The sequence below is a fragment of the Monodelphis domestica genome, chromosome 2, assembly GCF_027887165.1.
Source record: "Monodelphis domestica isolate mMonDom1 chromosome 2, mMonDom1.pri, whole genome shotgun sequence".
In the NCBI taxonomy this organism is placed as follows: Eukaryota; Metazoa; Chordata; class Mammalia; order Didelphimorphia; family Didelphidae; genus Monodelphis; species Monodelphis domestica.
In genome coordinates this window covers 113,368,057-113,393,708 of record NC_077228.1, presented here as the reverse complement: position 1 = coordinate 113,393,708, position 25,652 = coordinate 113,368,057, and the positions used below count along the sequence as shown (strand labels likewise).

Here is a 25,652-nt window from a genome sequence, read left to right as displayed (position 1 = left end):
CCTGCCATGATAATGCATCACCCGTGGTGCGTGGTGAGATGGAGCCAGATTACGCTCAGGTGGTTAAAAGTCCAGGTCTAATTAGAGTTCCAGGGAATCAAGCCATTGTATTATTAATGATTCTCCGGCAATGTTCTGATTAAAACAGCAATTTTAATAAGCACGGCTCGATGCTAAGTGTTCACTGAGCACCTAATTACATCAGTTATAACTCTAAAATTATTTAAAATCCCCCCTTTTTTTCACTGGGCCCTGCATGCACCAAGTAAAATAGGGACTCAGAAAGAACTGGGTGATTATTTGCTCTAATTAATTTCCTAAGCACCTGTTTATTAAAAAAAGAAAAAAACACTTTTATTCTACCCTCATCACACACACGCACACATACAAACACACACACACACCATTGTGGTGTCATCGCTTCGATGACATCAATTATGGGAGGCAATAAAGTAAGGGCAGATGAAGGTTTGTTGTTCAGGACTGATTCTTCCAGGAAAGGTCAAGGAATTTGTTCCAATCCCTGGGGCCAAGTGGGAAATAGGATGCCCTCCACCCAGCACCCTAGGATCAGACACCTAGAATTAGAGGGCCCTCTTAGCCCAAATGGTCCAACCTCCTCATTGTACAGATGAGAAAACAAAATCCAAAGAAATTAAGTAGCCTATCCATAGTCACACAGTCAGAGGTGGGATTTGAACCCTGGCCCTTTGACTTCCAGTGCCATTGCTTTTTTCCTTTGTATCCAAGACAGAGAAAGAGACAGATAAATAGAAAGAGAGCAACAAAGTAGGCTCTTATGAAATGGATTCTTCTGTGACAGCTTTCCCTGAAGGGCAGATCTGGAGTTTGTCATGCCTGCAGTCCTTAAACTTTTTTGGCAGAGTAAGACCTCAGAAACCACTAACCTTTCTTCACCAACAAAAAATAAAATCACTGTGAATCATAGAAAGAACAGCATTACTTTTGCTGAGGAATTCATTGAATTTTTGTTATTTAAATTATCCTCAACACGATTAATATTATTAACAAGTTACCAGTTTTTGTCAGAATAGTTAAAAACAATGATGTTATTAGAAGATCCACCTGCCGGCTGCCTATCTGTCCTCCCTGAGACTTGGTAATGGAATCTTTTCTATCCTGATGAACAAAAGAATGAGATCCAGGAAACATTTCTCAAGAAGACAGTTCTCTTGACTCCAAAATTCTTCCTTTGTGCTTAGCATAGATTTTCTTTACAGCTGTCTGGGATTCAACATAAAATGGAAATGACAGCACCACAAACACCACTGTGAAAAGTCACTTTTTTCCCAGAAGAAATTAAACTTGCCAATACACTTATACCCCTAGTCTCTCTAGGTCTCTTCATATATTTTTGTCTCTGTATCTCTTTGTCACTCTCTTTTTCTCTCTGACTGTCTCTCTTTGCTTATCTATAGCTCCCTTTCTCTCAGTTGGTCTCTTTTTCTCATTCTGTCTTTGTCCCTCTCTCTATTTCTCTGTCTCTTTCTCTATTTCACTGTCTTTGTCACTATCTTTCTCTGCCTTTGTCTCTGTCTATTGCTCTTTTTCTGTCTCTTACCTTGTCTCTGTCCCTCTCTTTCTCTTTGTCAGTCTGTCTCTTTCTCTTTGTTTGTCTCTGTTACTTTCTATTTCTTTGTCTGTCTCTGTGTCTATCTGTCTGTCTGTCTGTCTCATAAACACACAGAGCATCTTGTCTTAGGAAATGAGGAACTCCTAGTGGAGCTAGGCTCTCACCTTACACAGAAATATCAAGGAAGGATATTTTCAGAGCAGCTAAGGGTTTAGCAGTCCAAAGGAGCTCAAACTTCTAATGCTTAGAAACTGAAGACTGAAGGGCAGCTGGAGGGAACCGCTCTGCAGTGATCTTTTAAAACCAGGCAGCCTTTTTGAAAATCTTGTTTTTTACAACATGAGGCTCTGACATCTCTTCTTTATGCAGAAATGCCTCCCTCTCTGCACTCTCCCCCTCATCCCGCTCTCCTTGGACCAGAAGGTACTAGCTTCTCCAGGTTTGGAGGCTCCTCTCTGTTGGGACAGACATTGCCTAGGGCGGAGGCTTAATTTGAGGTCATGTCTATAAGTGTGGTTTGAGAGAGGGACTGTAGTGAGGAGAGCGCAGACACTCTTGACCCTAACCAGTTCTCCATTACTGCTTGAGATCCTCTATGAGTACTGGAGCTCCCCATAGCAGGATGAGTTTCAGGATGGAAGAGGCAAGTTTTAGGTCCTCAACACCTCATACCTGTAAAACAAACCAGAGAAGGAAATAGCCAACCACTCTAGTATCTTTGTCAAGTAAATCCCAAATGGGATCATGAAGAGTCAGACATGACTGAACAACGAAATATACCCATTAATATCTATCCAGGTAAACACTTAGATGTAGATTATTGACAAACTTTTTACTCAAAAGTCAATAGACTCTCTCTGAAGAAACAAAGGAACTGGGAAGGAAAGAATGCCAGAAAGCAGAAACTAGGTAGTGATATTCCCAGAAGCCTTTGCTATTCTTTCTGCCTAGTAGCTTAGAAAACCCACCAACCCAAGAAAAGCTCTCCTACTGTCCCAGGAGTAATCCCTAAAGCTATCATTTCACAGGACATCATACTCTTTCCAACCTCCTGAGTATGTTATAGAACTAATAACAATAGTAACAGCTTGAATTTATTTAGTGCTTCAAGGTTAGCAAGGCTTTTTACATACATTATAAGCATTATCTCATTTGATTCTCCCTGACAACCTTGTGAAGTAGGTGTTACTGATATTTCCACTTCACAGATGAAGAAATAGAGGCTCAGAAAGGTTAGATCATGTGCCCAAGGGCAATAATATTCTTCTGGTCCTTAGCCAGCCTCTGTCCCTACTGAGCCATCACAGAACCGTACTTGAGGACACTGACCTCTGATATTTTGTTAGGAAAGTGGGATAAAGTGTAGTTCTGAACCACTCTCCAGTTAGCTAGACCAAATAGTGGAGAGCAGGCCATGAATTCTCTCCCCAACTGTATGAGTTGGCAGGAGTGGAGGGAGTGGTCCAATTTTTAGGCTAGTAAGATAATTTTAAGCACCAGGAGAGTATACAGAAGTGGGGTGCCTGTTTATGTAGGGATTATTCTCTTGTTTTATGCCTTTCCCTTCTATTCAGGAAGAACTTTATCCCCTGCCCTGGCATAGGAGAAGCTAAATCACCCCCTATAGACAAGTTTTATGGCCTTTTTTTACCATATATGCTCACAAGAAGAATAGAAGAGACTGAGCTGTCCCTATTGTTTCATGGGACCCAGCAGGTTCTTCCATCTCCAAATCCCTCCTAGCCCCTATCTCCAGTCCCATTTGCTCTCCCTGAGTAATTTCATTGTTGTCATGGAGACAACACAGTATCAGCATCTCTGCTCTTTTTGTCTGTTTATCCTTCCAAAAAGCACAGCGATGCCGAGTCTCCCCACCACATCAACATTGTAGAAAGACAAGCCATACCTTCTCTTCTCAGCCAGTAAATGGGGATACATTTGGAAGACCACTTTTACCCAGTTAGCCTTATCACCTTGGGGATCCCATATCTCTTTGTACCCTTTCCTTATTTCCATTTTAGCTGCCTCTTTAAAGGAATGCTCTTAATTTGGTATCTTTCAGCTAAGCAGCCTAAGTCTCAGTCTTTCTTTCAAATGGGCTGATAGATATTTCATTAATTAACTTATATTCACATGTTTCTTATGAGGGATACAGATCTTTTTCCCATTTATATCAAAACATCCTGATGTCGTTTATGGCATTCTGGATTTAGTCAGCAAGGTCTGATTTCAAATCCTGCCTCCAACACTTGCAAACTGCATGACTGTGGACAAGTCATTTGATCTCTCTGAGCCTCAGTTTCTTTATCTGTAAAATGGTGATAATACCTAATTCACAGGATCATTGTAAGGTCCCAACCATGATTTAGGGAAAGCACTTTGTAACCTTAAAGCTTCTAGAAATGTAATTTATTTTAATTACCATTCAGTGATTTGCTCAAGGTCATACAACATATCAGTGGCAATCAAGATTAAATCTTGAGCATCCTGACTCTTTCCCTTAAACCATATTATAGCATATCTCTCCTAGCTCCTCATTGCCACCTTAAGAGAGATTTTACACATATTCAGACTGAAGGTAGGATATAGGGAAGGTCATTTCTCTGACCCTCATCCAAAGGTGGAATTTCCCCTGGCTAGCAACAGCAGCTTCTTCCCCCTTCGACCTCTCCCTTCTTTGGTTCCTCTGGGACCCAGTGCTGGGTTTTTATGAATGGAGGGGGAAAACCTCATTGAAAAGTTCATCAACTTTGGGTTTCTCCTCTCCAAGTGATAGATAGCTTTAATTACACAGAATTACTCAGCAACTCAGCTCTGCTCCCCTAAGTCATTAAAAATAGATTTTCTCTTTGAACTCCACTCTACCCCTCTGGTCTCTAGGTAGTCCAAAGTTCTTAGGGGACAGCCTCAGGGTCACCTCCTGGTCAGAAAGGTTGGCTATTGTGTTAGTAGCAATCAGAGACTCTAGAAATTTTAACTTCCTTTTGGGGGGAGAGTAGGGGACCAGTTGTTCCCCCTCCTCTTAATGGGAATGCTTACTTTATGTTCATAGCTCTAGGGGCTGCAGAGGGCTATGCTGGTGTTTACAATAAGGATTTAAGGGGATCTGGACAAGTTACTATTGATTTTTAAAGGAATAGATCCAACCCAGGAAAAAAACAATAATGAGTCTTTCACATTAATTACAGGGAAATAGGTTCCTGCTTAGGAGTGTAAAAATCCAAAAACAAGATATAATTTGAAGTTACCCAGTGCAATGGAACTAGGATGTCCCATTCCCTAGGGGAAAAGGCTCCTTTCATGCCTTCCTCTGGAAGGTGAGAGCAAGTGGGTGACTGTCACTCCTTCAATGACAAAGTATGGAAAACAGAGTCAAGACTGGCTTACTCTCCCCATGCCTCCCATTGCCATTACTCTTTAAAGCAAAACAATCTTTGGGGATGTTATAAACCCCTTTGACAGGCTGGTAAAGCCAATGGACTCTTCAGAATGATGTTTTTAAATCACTGAAAGAAATGCTAAATTTTAATTAGAACTTGCTGAAAATCAAAATGTCATTTTTTACCTCATCCATATTCAAGGACCCATTGAAATTTATCCACAGAATACCTCAAAAGTTAAGAACCTGTTATTTAGAAGATTCCCAGAAAGAATTACAGTAGGCTAAAGAGAAATCCAACGTGAACCAGTAAAAGTTTTATTTATTTGGTTTTATTTTGTAGAGACCTATAATTTAAATTGTATGGAGACCTACCATGATGGAGTGAGTTTGGATTCAAAGCAACTAAATTCCAATCTCAGCTCTGGAATTTGGTATCTGTGTAAAAAATTGAGCAAGTCACTCTCTGGACCCCAGTTACCTCATCTCTAAAATGAGAAATTTTGCACTAGATCCATGTTGGCAAATCTATGGCACCTATGCCAAAGCAAGCCATAGGAGGCGGCTCCCTTCCCCCTCTCCATGCATGCCTGAGCACATTTATTACATGAACCACCTCTCTTCTCAGTAGCCAAATGGGAGCACTTCCTCCCTCACCTGTCTGGGATAAGGCGAGGGACTCACGTGTGGTGTGAGGGTTGCAGTTTGGGCACTATGTCTCTAAAAGATTCACCATCACTGCACTACATGAATTCCTGCTCTACTCTGAATCTATAATCCTGGCAAGGAAACTTCTATTACCAATGATCATAGACAATTGTTGTGTAAATTTTAGTCTTAAACCTAGGATACTAAGAAATTCAATGACTCTCCTCTGGTCACACTGCCAGTATGTGCCAGAGATGCTCTCTTAAGGTCTTCTTTTAATCTACTATGTTATGCTGCCTCTCCATCATAACCACCATTTATGCTGTTCTGTAAATCTTAATACAATTTAAATCTCTCCTCCCTTCATGCTCTCCAGTCCCAATCTTTGAGCATAACTTTTATCTTCTGCCAATTCCTTATTCTCACCATTACCAGAGTTCTCATTGGTAGAATGCAAAAAAAAATGAGAAAGAGAAAGACTGAGACATTTTGTAGATTGAGAATGTATTCATTCCTACAGGTGTTTGGGAAGGTGGGAGCTGCAAGAATGGCTAATGCCACTGCTTGGCACAGCTGGCATCTATCTTAATAGAATGTCACTAGAAGAAGTGCATTGACTGTCCCTCAAACCATCCCTAGAAAGCTCTCCCCTCAGCCTGATCTCTTTGCTTGACAAGCTTGAACCCCAGTGAGCTGCTCTTAGTGACCACATTGACTTCTGAGTCTCTAGCCATTGTCTTTGCTAGATGCCACTTGCAAAGCATCGCTCTATTTCAGAGCAGGTCACAGTCAAGACACGCAGGAGGATTTTTCTCCAGATCCCATTCAAGCTCAATCAAGGGAGGTAACCATAGCATCACAAATTTAGAACGGGAAGGCAATCTAGACCAACCCCCTACTTTTATAGATGAAGAAACCAGGGCCTAAAGGGACGAAGCCACCTGCCTAAATTCACACAAGTAAACAGCAGATTTGGAGTATGAATCCATGTCTTCCAACTAAAAAATCTAGTTCTTTTGCACTGCACAAGACTGCTCCATTCCTAGAACAGGAACAGCAAAAGGGCTGGTTTAGGTACTTTACTATTGCCCTCAGTAAGCCAAGGGAGAGAAGTGGGGCCAAAAGCAATTGTCCAAAGCACATGTTTTCCCTGGAGATTTCCCATACTGAGGAAGGAAAAGCAGTTCAAAATAACTTGGAAAGTCTCCCCTTCCCCTGTGGGAGATGCAGGCTTATGGAGTGTCCACCTTGGCTCCAATGCCTGGGAGTATTGAAGTGAGGGCTAAGGCCCAGGCTTGGCTTCCCCTAACGCCATCTGGTCACATTCCTCTAGTTGGGGATTTTTCTTTCTCACTAAGGACTATAAAACTCAGCTAACCTTGGCTTCCTGGTACAGAGGAAAAATAGAGAATCTTTTGTCTCAGGACTCTCTCATGAGCCAGTCTTGCCCACTCACCCCACTGGGGTCAAATCTGGGCCACAAAAGATAAAGTATGATGATTCCATCAATTAATCCATCAACAAATATTTTTTAAAAAACCTTACCTTCTGTTTTAACATTGATACTAAATATTGATTCCAAGGCAGAAGAGTGGTAAGAGCTAGGCAATTGGGGTTAAATGACTTTGCCTAGGGTCAAACAGTTAGGAAGTGTCTGAGGTCAGATTTGAACCCAGGACTTCCTATCCTCAGGCCTGGCTCTTTATCCACTTGGCCACCTACCTGCCCCCATCAAAAAACTTTTACTAGGCTTGTACTATAGAGGTACCTTGAGTTAGAAGTCTGAAAGACCTGAGCACAGGACCCCTCTCCACCTCTTATGAGTCATGTGGTATTTTAGACAAGTCATGGGCAGCCAGAGGGCACAGAGGATAGAGTATACAGGGCCTCAAGTAAGGAAAACTCACCTTCCTGAGTTCAAATCTGGCCTTAGACACTAGCTGAGTGACTCCACATAGGTCAATTAACCCTGTTGGTCTCAGTTTCCTCATCTTTAAATGAGATAGAAAATGAAATGGCAAACCACTCTAGTATCTCTGCCAAGAAGACTCCAAATGGGGTCACAAAGAGCCGGACAGGACTGAAAAATAACTGAGCAATTAGACAAGTCACTTACCTTTGCTGAGCCCCATCTGTAAAATGGGGATAATCACTCCTGCACAGCCTCTCCAATTTATCATGAAGGTTGAAGAAGATAAAGTCAATGAGAGTGCCTCATCACCTTTAATTATTAATTAGCTAATTAACCATTATTAATGACTATTCATAAAGAACAATATAAATGTAAGTTACATGGAAAGATAACATGCTGTAGTAGATCTAGATCTAGTTGAGAGTCAGCAAGACCTGGGTTCCAGACCCATCTCTAATGTGCCCGTGTCCAAATGTCCTTTTTACCATCGAGCTACCCCCATCCTCCCAGGCACCCAGGCTTGCAACTTTGGTGTCATCATTCAGTTCCTCATCCTCCTCTCCCACATTCCATCTATTGCCAAATCTTGTTCCTCTTGTATATACCTCCTTCTGTCCAATCATACCCCTACAACCCTGTGTCAGGTCTTCATCATCTCTTACTTGGATTATAGCAATACCTTGTGTCGAAGGGAAGGAAGGGAATAAGTATTTACATAGAACCTTCCGTATGCCAAGCACTTGTGCTAAGGGCTCATCTGATCTTTATAACAACCCTGCGTTGTAGGTACCATTACTTGAACACCGGCAGGTAGATAGAGTGCTAGTCCTAGAGTCAGGAAGACCTGAGTTACAATCTAGCCTCATATATTTACTAGCTGTGTGACCTTGAGCAAGTCAGTTAACCTCTGTTTGCCTCAGTTTCTTCAACTGTAAATAAGGATAATAATATCACCTACTGCTAGGGGCACACGTCCTACTCTCCATGCTCAGTGAACTAACTGCACTGACTTACTTAAAGCTCTTCCCAAGGCTTCATCTCTCATCCCTCCATGCTCCACATGACTTCCCATCCCTGTTACATTTTGTCCTCTCACCCATGCCTCTGAATTTTCTGGGCTTCTTTCAAAAGTCAGCTACATCTCCGTGTCTAGGCTGGGGTTTCCAGGTGCCTTCAGCTGCTAATGCCTTCCTTCCCTTTTGAGGTTGTCTTCCATTCACTTTGTATATCTTATTTATAGGGTGTCTCTCCCCAATAGAGCAGATGCTCCATGAAGGCAGGTACTCTGTCTCCTTTTTGTTTGTTTATTCACTTTTTTCCTATATCTTCTGCACTTGGCATAGTGCTTTTATTCAGTCTTATGGACTCCTCATCACCCCATTTTTGGGTTTTCTTGGCAAAGATACTGAAGTGGTTTGCCATCTCCTTCTCCAGCTCATTTGATAGATGAGAAATGGAGGTAAACAGGGCAAAGTGACTTGCCCAGAGCTAGCATTTGAGACCAGATCTGAAGTCATCCAGTAAGTAATTAATAATTAGTTGTTAACTTGTCCTGGGTTCAAATTTGACCCCAGTCACTTCCTAGCTATGTGACCCTGGGCAAGACACTTAACCTCCATTATCTAGCCCTTGCTGCTCTTCCAACTTAGAACCAATACTTAGTATAAAGTCTTTTTTCCTTTCTTTTTTAAAGTTTTCTTTCTTTTTTTCTCAGTGCCACATAGAAATAATTTTTGACATTTTTTTTTAATTTGGTCAATTTCAAACATTATTCCTTGGTTACAAAAATTTGACAATTGTTTTTTTTTTCTTTTTCTTTTCATATAAAACCCTTACCTTCCGTCTTGGAGTCAATACTGTATATTGGCTCCAAGGCAGAAGAGTGGTAAGGGCTAGGCAATGGGGGTCAAATGACTTGCCCAGGGTCACACAGCTAGGAAGTGGCTGAAGCCAGATTTGAACCTAGGACCTCCCATCTCTAGGCCTGGTTCTCAATCCACTGAGCTACCCAGCTTCCCCCAACAATTGTTTTTTAACATTTTTAGAATTCACATTTTCTCTCTCCTTCCATTCCCCTATTTCCCCAAGGCAGTATATAGTTTGATATAGATTATACCAGTACTTCCATGACATACAATACATATTTCTATGTTGCTCATATCATGTCAGAAGACACATATTACACATACTGAGTATCAGCTCTAAGACAGAAGGTAAGAGTCCCCCCCCCAAAAAAATCACTTCCCTTCTTCCTCCCTTCCTTTCCCTTTCAGCCATTCAGGACATTCTCTGCATACATGATAGGTCTTTTCTACTTAATTGACCGGGTAGTTCCTTTCTACTCTTTCCCCCCATCCCAAATTCAAACAATGAAATTCACATGGCACAGCTTTGCCATTATCTCAATATCAGAATAATTCAGCTCCAAATTCAACTCCTCTTTACCACCACCGTCCCCTCCATTCCCAAAAGAAAGCCGCATCCATAGCCTAGCAAGTGCCTCACACATCAAAGCAGCTTAATAAATGTCTGTCAGATTGAATTATAACTCCTTTCAGAAGGCTTGGCCTCTGACAGCTTCCAATCAGGTTGCACTGGACGATGTGACTGTCTCCTGGGGAAGGATGTCAGAAAGGGTATATGGGTAGAGTGAAAATTTTGAGGACTTTCTAGCTAGTGCAAGTCAAGGCCAGTCTCTGATCTGGCCACAGATTTGGCATTCCCTTTGGATGAGTCATTTCCGCTCTTTAAGACATTTATTTCAAAGGCTGACATGATGTCCAAACCCTGCCCAGTCCAGAATTGGAGTCTCTCTCTCTCTCTCTCTCTCTCTCTCTCTCTCTCTCTCTCTCTCTCTCTCTCTCTCTCTCTTTCTCCCCCTTCCTTTCTTTCCCTTTTTCACTTTCTCTTTTCTTGTCTCTCCTCTCTCTCTCTCTCTCTCTCTCTCTCTCTCTCTCTCTCTCTCTCTCTCTCTCTCTCTCTCTCTCTCTCTCTCTCCCCCTTCCTTTCTTTCCCTTTTTCACTTTATCTTTTCTTGTCTCTCCTCTCTCTCTCTCTCCCCCTTCCTTTCTTTCCCTTTTTCACTTTCTCTTTTCTTGTCTCTCCTCTCTCTCTCTCTCTCTCTCTCTCTCTCTCTCTCTCTCTCTCTCTCTCTCTCTCTCTCTCTCTCTCTCTCTCTCTCTCTCTCTCTTCCTCTTTCCCTTCCTCCCCTCTCTCTCCCCCTCTCCCCTCCCTCCCTTTCTCTCCCCCTCCATCCCTCCCTCCCACTTCTGTGCTCCTAGCACCATTTGTATTCCAAAGATCATGTAATTATAGGGTCATTTACTTAGAGCCAAGCACTCTTAGAAATCGTCTTGTCCAGTCCCCTACATGATGAGTCTGAGTTCACCTAAAGTTATAATTCTCAGAACTTGTAACCCATGAGAGCTGGAATGTGAGACTTGAAAGCAACAAAGAGGCCTAGCCAGAACTGGTCTTACCCCTAATCAGCCTCCTCTGGGGAGGGGTTTCAGGGGCAGCAGGCCTCTAGAAGACCCAACAAATGCTTAAAGTATAGTTATCTGACCGTTTAAATAAAATAAACCGCAAATACTCCCCTGGAGTAAATTTTTAGGCTAACAGTCAGTTTGAATGTTGTTTTTTTCCAGAATAATAGAAAAAGAGAAAGGAGAAAATTAGATAGATAGATGGATAGGGAGAAATGCTATATAGATGATATAGATATAGATGATATAGATATAGATAATATAGATATAGATGATATAGATATAGATATAGATATAGATATAGATATAGATATAGATATAGATATAGATATAGATATAGATATAGATATAGATATAGATATAGATATAGATGCTAGGGAGAGAAAATTTATTCATCCCTTTTTATGTGCCAGGCACTGGGCTAAATAAAAGCCATCAAGACATCCCCTGCCCTCAGGAAGCTTACAGTTTTTTTAGCCCTTACTTTTCATCTTAGAATCAATACTGGGTGTCAGTACCAAGGCACAACAGTGGTAAGGGCTAGGCAGTTGGGGTTAAGTGACTTACCCAGGGTCACACAGTTGGGAATTGTCTGAGGTCACATTTGAACCTAGGTCCTCCAAGTTTCCAGACCTGGCTTTCTATCCACTGAGCCATCTGCTTGCCCATTCTAATGGAGAGGAGAGATGGGGGGACTATAGATGAGTGCTGGAAAGCATAGGAGAGGAGGGAAGGGAAGAGACCCCAGACCCTCTGGAGCCATGGTAAAGACACAGCTTAGAAGTGAAGTAGAAACCTATTAGGGTCCAGTCAGAAGCCAATAAAGACTGTTATCTAAAAAAATCACAGAATCACAATAATAATCATTTAATTAGCTTTAGATTTGGAAAAACATATTACACACATGATCCCATCTGATCCTCATAATAACCCAGTGAGGTTGATATTACAGAGTGCCCATTTTACAGATGAAGAAACCAGTAGAATGTAAGCTCTTTGAGGGCAGGGATCGGTCCATTTGCACTGTTTATGGCTATCACTAGCACCCAACAGAGTCCTCGGAATAGAGATCTTTATTTAGTAAATGCCCCATGACTGACTCAACGAAGCTAGAAAGACTTACAAGAATTATACAGCAAGTGGTTATGATAAGGTAAATTTGCCCCTCTTGGGTCTTCCAGCTGTCTGTCCATGACAGGAATCCCAACCACCCATTTTCTCTCCACCCAACTCCCCCCACTCCCCTTTAGAGCCCAAATCACAAGCTTGTGCCAGAAAGGATCTTAAAAACATCTGATCCCACTCGGTCACTTACCAGTGGAGAAACCTGAGGGTCAGGTAGGGGAGACCAGAAATATCCACTGAGTTGAGCTGACCAAGTTCACATATCGAGTAATTGGAGAAGAAGAGTCGGTCAGTTGGAGTTTATTAAGGGCCTCCTCTGAACCAGACACTGAAAGGCAAGAGAGACAGTCCCTCTGCTCAAGGAGCTCCCATTCTAACTTGGGGAAGACTACTTGCAAACAATTTTGTACAAACAAGATGCAGACATGATCAACTGGGGATGATCTCAGAGGTGAGACATTAAGATGTAGAGCTAGTACAGTAGATAGAGCTCTAGACTTAGAAGTTCAAATTTGACCTCAAACACTTACTAACAGTGTGACCCTAGACATGTCCCTTAACTCTGTTCGCCTCAGTTTCTTTATCTGTAAAATGAACTCAAGAAGGAAATGGCCAACTTCTCTGGCATCTTTGGCTAAGAAAACCCCAAATGGGGCCACAACTGAGAGCAAATGAAGAACAACAAAAAATTACCCAGGAGGTGGCGCTGGGGAGGGAGAGTTCCAGTCGGTACAAGTTCTAGGAGTCAGGAGTTAGAGTATTCTGCTCAAGGGACAAGCAAGAAGGATAAAGTCCCAGGATCAGAGAGTAGGTGGAGAAGAGAAGTCTTTGAGCACCTGAGGTGAGATTCCAAGACTGTAAAAAGGACAGAAAGTTGGAGAGGGAAGAATGGCTAATTTAGCCTACTTAACAATTTTCCCTGAGGGCAGCCCAAACATCTGCCTGCCAGCACTAATTGTCACCTGGTCTCTCCCAGGTTCCCCTTTCCCCTGTTCCCCAGGGCAAGAAATAGGAGCCTGTTGATCAGACCAACTGTAAGCTCAGATCCACGGCGGCTGTGCCAGTACATGATATGCCCCACTGTTCACTCTGGGATGCCGCCAGCAGGCGGGGGATGAGCGTGGGGACAGGTGGACCATCTGGCAAGGCTGGGGAATGGATTCCTGTACAACAGGAGGATTAAGTGCTTGTTGTCTCAGAGCTCTTAAAGGCCTGGGGAAATGCTCCCTTTCCCTTCCCAGAATTCAAGAACTGGAGAGCTGGAAGGGTCCACTGAAAGGACTTGTTCCTACAACATCTCGGATGAGTACAGGAACTGGAAGCTGGGTTTAGTCCCTCCCCACCTCAGATAGTTACTCCCTGTGTGCCTCTGGGCAAGTCACTTGCCCTATCTTGACATTTCTTCTGTAAAATGAGGGGGGTGGACTCCAGGGTCTCTGAGATTCCTTCCAGATCTCAATCTATAATCCAGTGATTCTTTTTATGTGTGTGTCAATACTGAGTATTGGTTCCAAGGCAAGAGAGCAGTAAGGGCTAGGCAATTGGGGTTAAGGGACTTGCCCAGGGTCACACAGCTAGGAAGTGTCAGAGATTAGATTTGAACCCAATACCTCCCATCCCCAGGCTTGGCTCTCTGTCCACTGAGCCACCCAGCTGTCCCCAATCCAGGGATTCTAAGAGGTCCTGAAACTCTGTTTGAAAACTACCTGAGGCAGCCCAATTCTTCTTGATGGATAATTTGTATTGTTAGAAAGTTGGTTTTTTCTTCCTGACTTGAAGCCAGAATTTCCCTCTTTGTGACTTCCACCCTCTGTTCTAGTTCTGCCCTCTGGGGCTAACCAGAGCAAGTCTAATCCCTCTCACACTTGGCAGCATCTTCCTGCCTCTATTCCTCATGTGGGAATGCAAAGGAGCTCAGCAAGCAGTTTTTGCCTCACTGAGTGCCTAGGCTAGGCAATTTCTAGAGCCAGCCATGAGCCACATCCGGAGTTCTACAGGATGCTTGCAATTCTGGCATATGTGGAAAATATTTGTGGATTTCTGGAAACTGGCATGTGGTTCTGTGTCTCTGTTGTGGGCTAAGTTTCTTCATGGCCAAAGACCCACAGAGTTTTTTTGCTCTGTATCTGGTGTCTTTTCTGACTCGGAGCCAAGGTGCAAATTGTTGGTGACCAGCCATTCAGCCATGTCAGACTCTTCATGACCCCATTTGAAGTTTTCTCAGCAGAAGAGACTGGAGTGGTTGGCCATTTCCTTCTCCAACTCATTTTACAGATGAGGAAACTGAGGCAAGCAGGGGTAAATGACTTAACCAGCGTCATATAATTTAGTCAATGTCTGAAGTCAGATTTGAACCCAGGAAAATAAGTAAGTCTTCCTGATTTTAGGCCCAGACTCTAACCACTGGGCCACCTATCTGTCCAGAACCCTAGAGGACATCTAACCCTGAGCTACCTCCCTTCGTTTTATGCGGGGAGGGTATGATTCTCTCATCTGGTAAGTGACCAGGTGAGATTTGAATCAGGGTCTCTCACTCCAAATCCAGTGGGTATTATTTTTTTCACTGTACCCCATTGGCTCAGCCTGGCTTTCAGGAAGATGCCCTCAAAGGTCCCTTCTAGCATCAGCTCTATGATCCCACAATCCTTGCCCAGAGTAGACTCAAGGAAGCCAAAGGAGGGGAAGGTGTCCCATTCTTCCTGAAGTGATCCCTAGTGCTTCCACTGATCAATTCTAGCAATCAATTATCCCAAAGTCTCTGTGAGGGGCCCAGCGTCCTGCGGACATAGGAGGGGGGCGAAGGCTTCCTACATTTTTTTTAAACCCTCACCTTCTGTCTTGGAATCAATACTGGGTATTGGCTCCAAGGCAGAAGAGTGGTAAGGACTAGGCAATGGGGGTCAAGTGACTTGCCCAGGGTCACACAGCTGGGAAGTGTCTGAGGCCAGATTTGAACCCAGGACCTCCCATCTCTAGGCCTGGCTCTCAATCCACTGAGCTACCCAGCTGCCCCCAGCTTCCTACCCTCTTGTGATCCCGGTTGAACTCAAAAGGAAGGAGGCACAGGAGCCACGAAAGCAGCCAGAGTCACCTTTAATTAAGAGCATTTCTTAAGTAAATGACTTAATAGGACAGTTATAGTCATCAGAGGCATAATTACAAAACATAAGATCATGCAAAAAAGAATGCGTGAGGGTCAGAGTGGAATGCAGTCTGAAGCCAGCGTGTGTAACCCGACCCAAAGGAAAGGGGGGGGGGGCGAGGAGGTGGACATTCCTTCCAGGCTCCAGAAACCTTTCCATAACTCCCAAACCTTTGCCTGTTCCCATCACCCTCACATCCCAATGTTGGGGGAGCCGGGAGAGCCTCGGGCATAATTAAAATGCAATAATAATAAACAAACACTAATTAGAGCATCATACATTGTTCCATTAAACTCTGAATCAGCCCTGACAGAACGCCTCTTCACAATGGAAAACTTTCCAAGAGAAAGCTAATGAGGGGGTTGGAGAAGATGATATCTGAGATAATAACAGCTAGCATTTACAGAGCCTCTTGAAGATTTGTAAAGCGCTTTGCAAATATTATCTCCTTACAGCCACCCAGAACAGTAGGGGATTATTATCAATAGGTGAGGTGATTATTATTAACAGATGAGGAGACTGTGGCAAATAGCAGTTAAGTGACTTGCCCAGGGTCTCATTTCTTGTCAGGGATGTGGCAGGATTTGAACTCCCATCTTCTTGACTATAAGTCCAGTGTTCTATCCCCCGGGTCACCTGTCTGTCGGAGATCCCTTCTACCTCCAAATTCTAAGGTCTTGTGATCCCTTTCCTCACCAGATCTGTGGGTGAGCGTCTCCCCTTCCTCCCTCCCCCAATCCAGAACAAAGCAGAGATACCCTGAGGAAGCCTTAACCAATCCTTGGCATGGCTACAAGTCCTGGGAGTTCAAAGTTATTCTAGAGATTTCAATCTGCTCTTCAAGATTCTGTACAGTCTACTCCAAAATGGGGGTTATAAAATATGGACTTGGTATACATTGGGCCCCTCTGAAAGTCAGATCAACTCCTTTGTAACATCAGGAATTGAAAATTTATTAAAGTCATTTCCTTTAGCCTAAATTAATAAGATTTCTGGGACTGGGTAAAATATTCCCAGGAACGGCTGACATCCAGAGAGACTCGGTTGCCCTTAATGGTCGAATTCTTCTTCAGAGTCATTTCTCCTTCACATGCTTAATATGGTGGCCAAACAAGATGACTGACCTTCGCTGAGGCCAACATGGCAGCCCCTGCTTCTGGATTCAATCCTTCTTCATCTCAAGTTATCTGGCATCTCCTCCCTGGAGTCTTTCTCCTACCCCTCAGAGGAAAATGCTTTCTCCCTCTTCAGATTTTCACAGAATACTTTGCAAAAATTCTTTCTTTTGCCTCCCATCCTATACTAACCAAGAACATATTTCATTGGCATGCATGTCTTTCCCCCCCGCCCGGTCAGCTTCTGAGGGGTGAGGGCTGTTGCATTTTTCACTTTTGTATCCCAAGAGCTTAGCCTAGTCCCTTGCCCATATTGTTGTCGCTGAGTCATTTTCATCATGCCCCACTCTTTGTGACCCAATTTTGGGGTTTTCTTGGCAAAGATGCTGGAGTGGTTTGCCATTTCCTTCTTCATCTCATTTTACAGAGGAGGAAACTGAGGGAAACAGGGTTAATTGACTTGCCCCAGGTCACAGTTAGTGAGAATCTGAGATCAGATAAAGATACGTCTTCCTGATACCAGTCCTGGTACTCTACCATGCCACCTAGCTGCCCTTGCCCATAGTAAGTGCATAATAAATATTTTAATTTAATTTAATTTCTAATAGCCCAAAATCTTGAGAGACCGGGTGTTCTATAGGCTCGATAAAGATCAACTCATTTTTAAAGTGCTTTCAATGATGCAAAATGTGTTCTCACCATCCTATAGGGTAGAAAATGCAATGGTCATTCTTCCCATTTGTAGATATGGAAACTGAGGCTCAAAGAGGTTAAATAACTTGCCCAGATCAGAGGTCTTCTAACTCTAAGGTCAGTGAGCTTTCCATTACACCACAGCTAGGAAAGCAATGTACTCTACTATTGTGCCTTAAGAAATGATGAACAGAACAATCACAAAAAACCTGGAAAGGCTTACTTGAACTGATACAAAGTGAAGTGAGCAGAACCAGGAGAAGGTGGTACCCAACAATGTACAATGATTAACCATTATCAGCAAAGCAGGGATCCAAGACAGCTCCAAAGGACTCATGATGGAAAAGGCAATCAGCTCACATAGAAGGAACTGATGGAGTCTGAAAGCAGATTGAAATACACTATTTTTCACTTTTTGTCTCCATGAGTTTTTTCTTACGATAAACCATATGTGTCTTCTTTTAAAACATGATGAACATGGAAATCTGTATCTCATTAGAGCACATGTATAACGTATATCATATTACTTGCCATCTTGGGATGGAGGATGGGAGAGAGAGAACATGGATCAAAAAATGTCAGAAAATGATTATTAAAAATTGGACCTATGTGCAATTGAGAAAAATGGAATTTTTTAAAAATGGGATTTTTTTTAAAAAGAAAAAATGTACTTTGACCTACAGGCTCCATAAATTGAAATGCAGTATTTCTTTACTGTAGTACAGAGAGGGCTATCTTAGGGAAAATGCCAATTGCACTTCAAGTCCCTTCACTGAGTCTACACCCAATAGGTCTCCTTTTCTGCACTTTGCTCTTCAGACTATATTTTAAAAAATAAAAGCCGGAGGGCCCAGGAAACAAGAAAAATAATTGTGCTATTGGTTTCATGTTTAGAGAGGAAGAGGGTTCTCACTATCTCCATGACACTTGGCTTGAAAGTGGGCTTTGTTGCCCGAGACACTGCTCCCTTTCAGGGGCTTATTTCCCAGCTGCTGAGAGCCGGGCTGTGTTTTGACGGACGGGGTGAATGCAATGCAGACAGTTGTTTTAATTTCCAGCCAGATGCAGACATCACTCAACAAGGAGCCCGAAACCCAAGAAAGGAGCCTGGGCATTGGGCTGCTGCCATCACTGCCTGGAGTGGAGAGCTGGCTGGAGGGGCCTGGGCGGAAGGAGACCAGGCGGTCAGAGCAACAGAAACCCTTCTGTAGGGTTCAGAGAGAAGACAGGACCTAGAAAAGACAAGCTAGAGAAGGACCCCAACATGCACTTGTTACAAGACTGCTTTCTTTGGGGGGGGAGATATGACAGGAAAAGATGGAAAATAATGATCTGAGATGTTTTAATATAAAAAGTTACATAAAATAAAAATATGAATGACTGAAAAAAAGAGCTTTGGTAAATCCATGTTATGTTGGAGCAGCGAGGTGGTGCAGGGGATAGAATGCCAGGTCTGGAGTCAGGAAGACAAAATTGAGTTTTGTTCTTGAGTTCAAATCTGTCCTCACACTCTTCCTAGCTGTGTGACCCTGGGTAAGTCATTTAACCACTATTGCCCAGACCTTACTGCTCTTCTGCCTTAGAACCAATACATGGTGGTGATTCTAAGATGGAAGATAAAGGTTAAAAAAGAATAAAAATTTAATTGTGTGATCTCTCCCCCCAATCTACTCTGTTTTCATAATGGCTTGCCATCAAGAAGACCACCATCTTTTGAGCCACTCTAGTTCTTAACCTGGAGTCATCGCCGTCTCATTCTCCCACACACTACATAAATTATCAGTCACTACAACAGCCAACAAATGTTCCTTTCTTGTCATCCACATGCACACAGCTAATTACTGCCCTCATCCAGACCCTTATCATCTTCCTGCAATGACCCACTAACTGGTTTCTTTCCACTCCAATCCGTTCTCCACATAGCTGTATTTTCCCCCAAATCAAGTTATGTTACTGTCATTCTCTTTGCTTAATAAACTCCAAAGCCTGAGGGGCAGCTAGGTGGCTCAATGGACAGAGTCCCAGACCAAGAGGCAGAAGGTCTTGGGTTCAAATTTGGATATGTGACCTGACAAGTCACTTAAACCTCATTGCCTAGCCTTTAATGTTCTTCTGCCTTAGAACTAATATTGATTCTAAGGCAGAAGGTAAAGGCTTTATTGTATATATGTATGCATATATATATACCCACACATATATACTCTAATGCCTCCATATTGATTTTAAGACCAAAGACCATTTCCATCTTTAGGTGGCACAATGGATAGATGCTAGGCTTGGAGTGAGGAAGACCCAAGTTCATCCTGCCTCAGATACTAACCATGTGACTCAGGACTAGTCACTTGACCTCTCAGCCTCAGTTTCCCCATTTGTAAAATGCTACCTTCTACAGCTGAGAGAACATATAGAAAATGTTTTACAAGCCTTAAGGTAAAATATAAATGCTAACTAAAATTATCTTTATCTCATCTTTTAAATTTTATGTGTTTTACAATATAATAACCATTAATATGAGAGTAATATATCTATTTGTATTTATTTGTTTGTTATATTAAAATTCCTAAGTATCCTCCTCTTTCCCTATAAATGAAGAAATTTGAATAGATATATTGAGGTGCCCATTTAAAAAAATAAGAGTATACAATAAAAAAAAGATATTGGAGAAACCACAATGGAGGGGAAAGAGCACCATATTTGAATGGAAACTGAGCTCCAATTTTAAATTTTAGTTCCTAACGTTAATTAGTATTTAGTTGTATGCAATCATAGGAACAGATACGAGAGATGTCAGGGCAACTGATTGGACATGTAGGATGGTTTGGGAGAGGGAGGAACTGAAGATGACTCAGACTGTGAGTTTGGGTACATGGGAAGTCTAGAAGAGAGATGAGTTTGGGGCAAAGAGAATGTAATGAGATCTGTGGTACAAACTCCTATCTCAAAAAATCTCAGATGCAATTGAATTGGCATGTTGATTGGTTTGACTGAATTGCTTCCCCCCCCCCCCTCCATCTCTTTGATCTTTTTTTACCAAAGAAAGTTCCCAGGTTGGGGAGGCCAGAGGGCTTTTCAGATAAGAAAGTTTATAAAAACATCTTACATTAAATAATTTCTAAGCCAATTGCCAATCTGCATTGATAGAGGCAGTTTTTACACAGGGAGCTCCTGACACCAATTCAGGTTCAAAATTGCCATCACTACCACTCCCCCCATAAAAAGAAGGTCATATTAGAAACCTTAGTACACTGTTGGCTCACATTGAGCTCATGGTCTGCTAGCATCCCCAGATTTTCTTTCCTTAAACCCTTACCTGCCATTTTAGAATCAATACTGCATATTGGTTCCAAGGCAGAAGAGCTGTAAGGGCTAGGCACGGGGGGTTAAGGGACCTGACCAGGGCCACACAGCTAGGAAGTGTCTGAGGTCAGATTTGAATCCAGGACCTCCCATCTCTAGACCTGGCTCTCTCTCTATCCATGGAGTCACCTAGCTGCCCCCTTCCCCCAACTAGATCTTTTTCTCATGAATTGTTATGAAGCCAGAACTCTCCTGTATTTATATAATTTATGTTCTAAAAATCATAAATACAGCCCTATCCATTTCTCCGTGTTAAATGTCATCTTATTAGTTATTAATAACTCACATTTATACAGCCCTTTACTGCTTGAAAATGTTTTCCTCACAATAAAATCTATGCCTGTTCTTTGAAGAGACCCTTCCAGAGGAGAGAGCTCTGAGTTACCCAATGTATTCTCTCAATGTCTCTTTGTGCCCAATCAGATATATATATATAACATTGTACTGGCAAGATCTCGTCTAACCTGGTAGATTTTGTTTCTTCTTCTTTTTAACTCTTGCCTTCTGTTTTAGTATCAGCTCTAAGACAGAAGAGCAGTAAGGGCTAAACAATGGGGGTTAAGTGACCTGACCAGGGCCACACAGCTAGGAAATGTTTGGGGTCAAATCTGAACCCAGGACCTCTCATCTCTAGGCCTGGCTCTCTATTTACTAAACCACCAAGCTGCCCCCTGGTGGATTTCTTCTAACTTCTACTAGGCCTATAGCCCAAAGACATCAATGAAGAAGGAAAATGACCAACATGTACAAAAATATTTTAGCAGCTCTTTTTGTTATAGCAAAGACAAAGGAGTAGGGGTAACCATCAATTTGGAGAATGGCTCAACAAATTGTTTTTTATGAACATAATGGAATATTAATATACAAAAGGAATAGTTTTAGAAAAACATAAGCATACTTGTATGAACTGGTGCGAAGGGAAGTGATCAGAATCAGGAGAACAATTTATACGAGGCAATATTATAAAGAAAACTTGGAGGGGGCAACTAGGTGGCCCAGTGGATTGAGAGTGTCCTAAAGACAGGAGGTCCTGGATTCAAAAATAACCTCAGATAGTTCCCAGCTGTGTGGCCCTGGGCAAGTCACTTAGTCCTCATTGCCTAGCCCTTACAACTCTTCTACCATGGAACCAAAACGCGGTATTGATTCTAAATGGGAAGGAAGGAAGGAAAGAAGAGAGGGAGGGAGGGAAGAAGAAACAAAGAAACAGAAAGGAGAGAAACCTTAGAAAGTCTTAAGAACTCTAACCAATGTAGTGACCAACATGCTATTCCAGAGGAATGATGATAAAGCCGGTTACCTATTTCCTGGCAGAAAGGTGATGGATTCAGGTACAGAGTGAGATATCCTATTTTTTTTTTGGACAGAGCCAATGTGGGAATTTATTTTGCTTCAGTATGCATATCTGTTGTAAGGATTGCTTTTTTTTTCTCTCCCAATGGGGTCAGAGGGAATAGGAGGTAGAGGGAATCCCACAGTATAATTATCCCCCAACCCCATAAAAAGGAAAGGAAGATCACTGATTTTTTTAAATACACAGAACAGAGGGAAGACCTAAAGGAAACACTGACAAGAAGGATAGTTTTGAAAGTTTCTGTCCAAATTTATTAAAGAAAGAACAAGTTGGATACAGTAGGATTTGCTTGGGCTGCCCTATTTTTCTATTCTACTTTGTAAAATAGGAAGAAATACTTATTTTGTTTGGTATTCATTAAGTTCACAATAAAAAATAATAATACAGCAGAAAAATTCCCATTACCTCCCTCCCCTTCACCCCAAACAAAAGTGTGTGTCTTCTGTGTTACCTGTGCTCACCTATTCCTTTGGTTTGATATGTGGAGTACCAATAGTTTGGAGATAGATAAACCCTAACGAATCAAAAATAAAAAAGTACCAGACAACAAAGTATTTGCCTCAACCTGCCACCACACTTACCTTTGCTCTTCAAAGTGGATAGCCTGAGGGAAAAGAATAACAGGCATCACCGTTAAGATGACCCACTTGTCTGACCCTTCCTTGTTGCCACTCTCCTTGGGTGACAGATGAAGTGAATTTGTGATTTTCTACAATCCTTGAGGGGAAAGAGAAGCTGATCTCTCCAACAGGGGCAGAGATGGGTTCTGACTCCACAGATTCCCATTCTCCCCAACAAGACAAGACTCAGACGAACAGCTTCCTCAGCAGTGGGAGTGTTCCCCCTTACCAGACTTTTCAAAGACTGGGAGCTTTACTACAGAGTCTGAATGCATACATCAGAGAATGGGATAATTGGATCCAGGTGGTATATTTGTAGAATGTAAAGAGACTGTGCCATATTCTGAATATTATTTGATGGGACAAGTTTTTCCTCCCTCTCTTTTTTCTGTTTTCTGCACTAGCAGGATAGCTCAACCCGAGCCCAGCTGACAGGTCTTCAGAGATGAGTTTGTGTCACTCACTAGCCTTTCAGCAGAGTTAACCATTTTTCAGCTCTCGCCCATTGGCAGAATTTCTGGCTCTCTAGGGGATTTTAAAGGCTGGCAGAAGAAGATTAAAGAGTTCTATTTGTATCTCTAGAAGGGGTAGGAGTGTCTAACCCACTACCACAGTAGCCAACAGATTTATCTCTACCTTGAAAATAGTCACTGGCCTGCTGGAATTGGCTGAGTCAGAACACCTGTAGGGCAAGTAGAAAGGAATGATGTCACTCTTTTCCCCCTCTGCTGGACCTTCCTCCTAGGAGGAGACTGGGGGAAGAGTGTGGGTGGTTCTGGGTGAGTTGTTAGACTGATCCAGAAGACTGATTATCCCCATGTTCTCTTCCATTTCTCTACTAGGTTTCCAGGGTCCCAGTAGAGTCCTGTGAACAGTACACAACCTGTGGGGAGTGCCTGAGCTCAGGGGACCCTCACTGTGGCTGGTGCGCCCTACACAACATGTAAGTCTGGGGCATCCTGGGTAATAACGATGTAATTTGGGTCATTTGAATCAGGGTTTGAACTAAAGTGTAGTGAGTTTTGTTTTGTTTTTTTTCAACACAGTCTCTTCATAGGAACTAAAGCACAGGAAATCAAGCATAAATGTTTTCTTTTGTAGAGTTGTAATTGATGGGGGAAAGAGGTGAGCTCTGCTTTCCCTAGCTGATGATGCTGACAGTAGATAAAAAGTAGACAGGAGATAGGACGTGAGACTTCCTTTGTCCATCTCTCCATCTCATTCTAGCATCTGACGATATCGGAAGCTCGCACGGAGTTATTTTAATACCAAATAGCCCCGAAGAAGGAAAAATTGGAGCCTTCTTCCTCTACCTTGCTCTCTTTCCCAATTACTCCAAAGTCAGGCCTTTGTGTCTCTAAACAGGAGTCAGGATTAAAGGGAAGGACTCCGGGATGAAAAGAGAGCATTTCCTTCCCTAGGAGCCCACCGTGAGGTCGTGCTTTGAAGCTGGCAAAGTGCTTTGCATATTATCTCATTTGATAATAGCATCGATCCTGTGAAGGAGCCACTATTATTATATTACTGTTTTAACACAGAAGTATGATTTCATTGGCAAAGTAAACTCCTACCGTGGCTGGCTCTCATGTGGCTTTCAAAGCCTTTCATAACCTACCCCCCTCCTACCTTTCCAGTCTTCTTTTTTTAAAGCCCTTACCCCATCTTAATATCAATTTTAAGACAGAAGAAGGGCAAAGGCTGGGCAATCGAGGTTAAGTGACTTGCCCAGGGTCACATAGCTAGGAAGTGTCTGATTCAGATTTGGATCCAGACTTCTTACACAGTACTCCCTGACACATTCTCTTTGATCCAGTGATACTGGCCTTCTGGCTGTGCCAAAAATAAATAAATAAATAAGACTCCATTTCTCCCTCTCTGGACATATGCTCTGGCTGTCCCCCATGCCTGGAAAGCTCTCCCTCCTCTACTCCAACTCCTGGCTTCCTTTACATCCCAACTAAAATCCCACCTTCTACAGCAAACTTTCCCCAATTCCTCTTCAACCCAGTGCCTTCCTTCTGTTAATTGTTTCCTATTTATCCTGCCCATAGCTTGCTTTGTCTATATTTGTTTGAGCCCATTAGATTGGAAGCTCCTTGAAGGCAGGGACCATCTTTGTGCCTCTTTTTGGATCATCAGGGCTTGGTATAGTGCCTAGCAACATAGCAGGCATTTAATTATTGTTTATAGATTGAGTAACTGATGGTTAATCACACTTCATCTAAACTGCCTTAGAGAGTCATCCAGGGCTTTGAGGGGCTAAATGACTGGGTGAATCTTCAATCCAGGTCTTTTTGACTCCAAGACAGGCTTTGCCACTAGGTAAAATTGTTTCTCCTTGCCCCCATTTTATAGATAAGGAAACGGAGGGAGAGAAAGATTAAATGCTTTCCCCAGAGTCATACAACTATTAAGTGTTCAAAAAGGGATTTGAACTCTGTTGCTCCTGACTTGATGCCCAACAGCCCAAGATTTCTCTTCTCTCTCTATAATAATTACTAAGAGGTGCAGTGGATAAAGTGGTGGGCCTGGGAGGCAGGAAGATCCAAGTTCAAATTCAGCCTCCTGGTATATGACCCTGGACAAGGCACTTAATTTCCAGCTGCCTCAATTCCCTCATCTGTAAAATGGGGATTACTAACCACTTTCCTCATAGGGTTTTTGCTATGATTAAATGAGATCATCACTGTAAAGCACTTAACCCATCGTGAGTGCTGTAGAAATATTAGCTCTCCTGTTATTTTATTAGAGAGGATGAAGAGCAGTCCTGCCTGGCCTCCGAAGACCCCGCTATAAGGAGCTCTTTGAGTCCTCTCACAAAGTAGCTGTGTGTCCCTAGAGGAGCCACGCAATCTGTCTAGCCTTGGTTTCCCTATCTCAAAAACAGAGCGACTCCCTACCCTACAGGCAGACCCAACAGTGAGAATGCTTTGAAAAGTGTACAATGCCATCCAAATGCATGAGCTGACCTTTGGAAGACCCTTCCAGCCCGGGGACTTCATGATTCAAAGGCACTGGCATCTCCTCCTCCCTGTGCCTGGATACAGACAATGAGCTAGCCCATGTCTGAAAGCGGCAGCCCCATAAAAATGCAGGATCACTGCCTTCCTGGCCATGGCACCCTAACTCCAAGAGGAGCGGGGGGCGGGGGAAGAAAGGGAGAAAGCCAAAGAGGCTGCCTGATGAGAAACTGAGAATCCTTCCCCCACCCCCCATCCCCACCCCAA

At 42.7% G+C, this 25,652-nt stretch overlaps 1 protein-coding gene across 1 annotated transcript in view; it reads left to right on the top strand.

Annotated features, from left to right (window-relative positions):
- Positions 1-25,652, top strand: part of PLXNA2 (plexin A2) — a 345,165-nt gene that overhangs the window by 203,344 nt on the left and 116,169 nt on the right. The window contains exon 5 of the mRNA XM_056815875.1: positions 23,268-23,368. Within this exon, the coding sequence (XP_056671853.1) occupies positions 23,268-23,368 (101 nt within the window). The remainder of the gene's footprint in view (positions 1-23,267; positions 23,369-25,652) is intronic.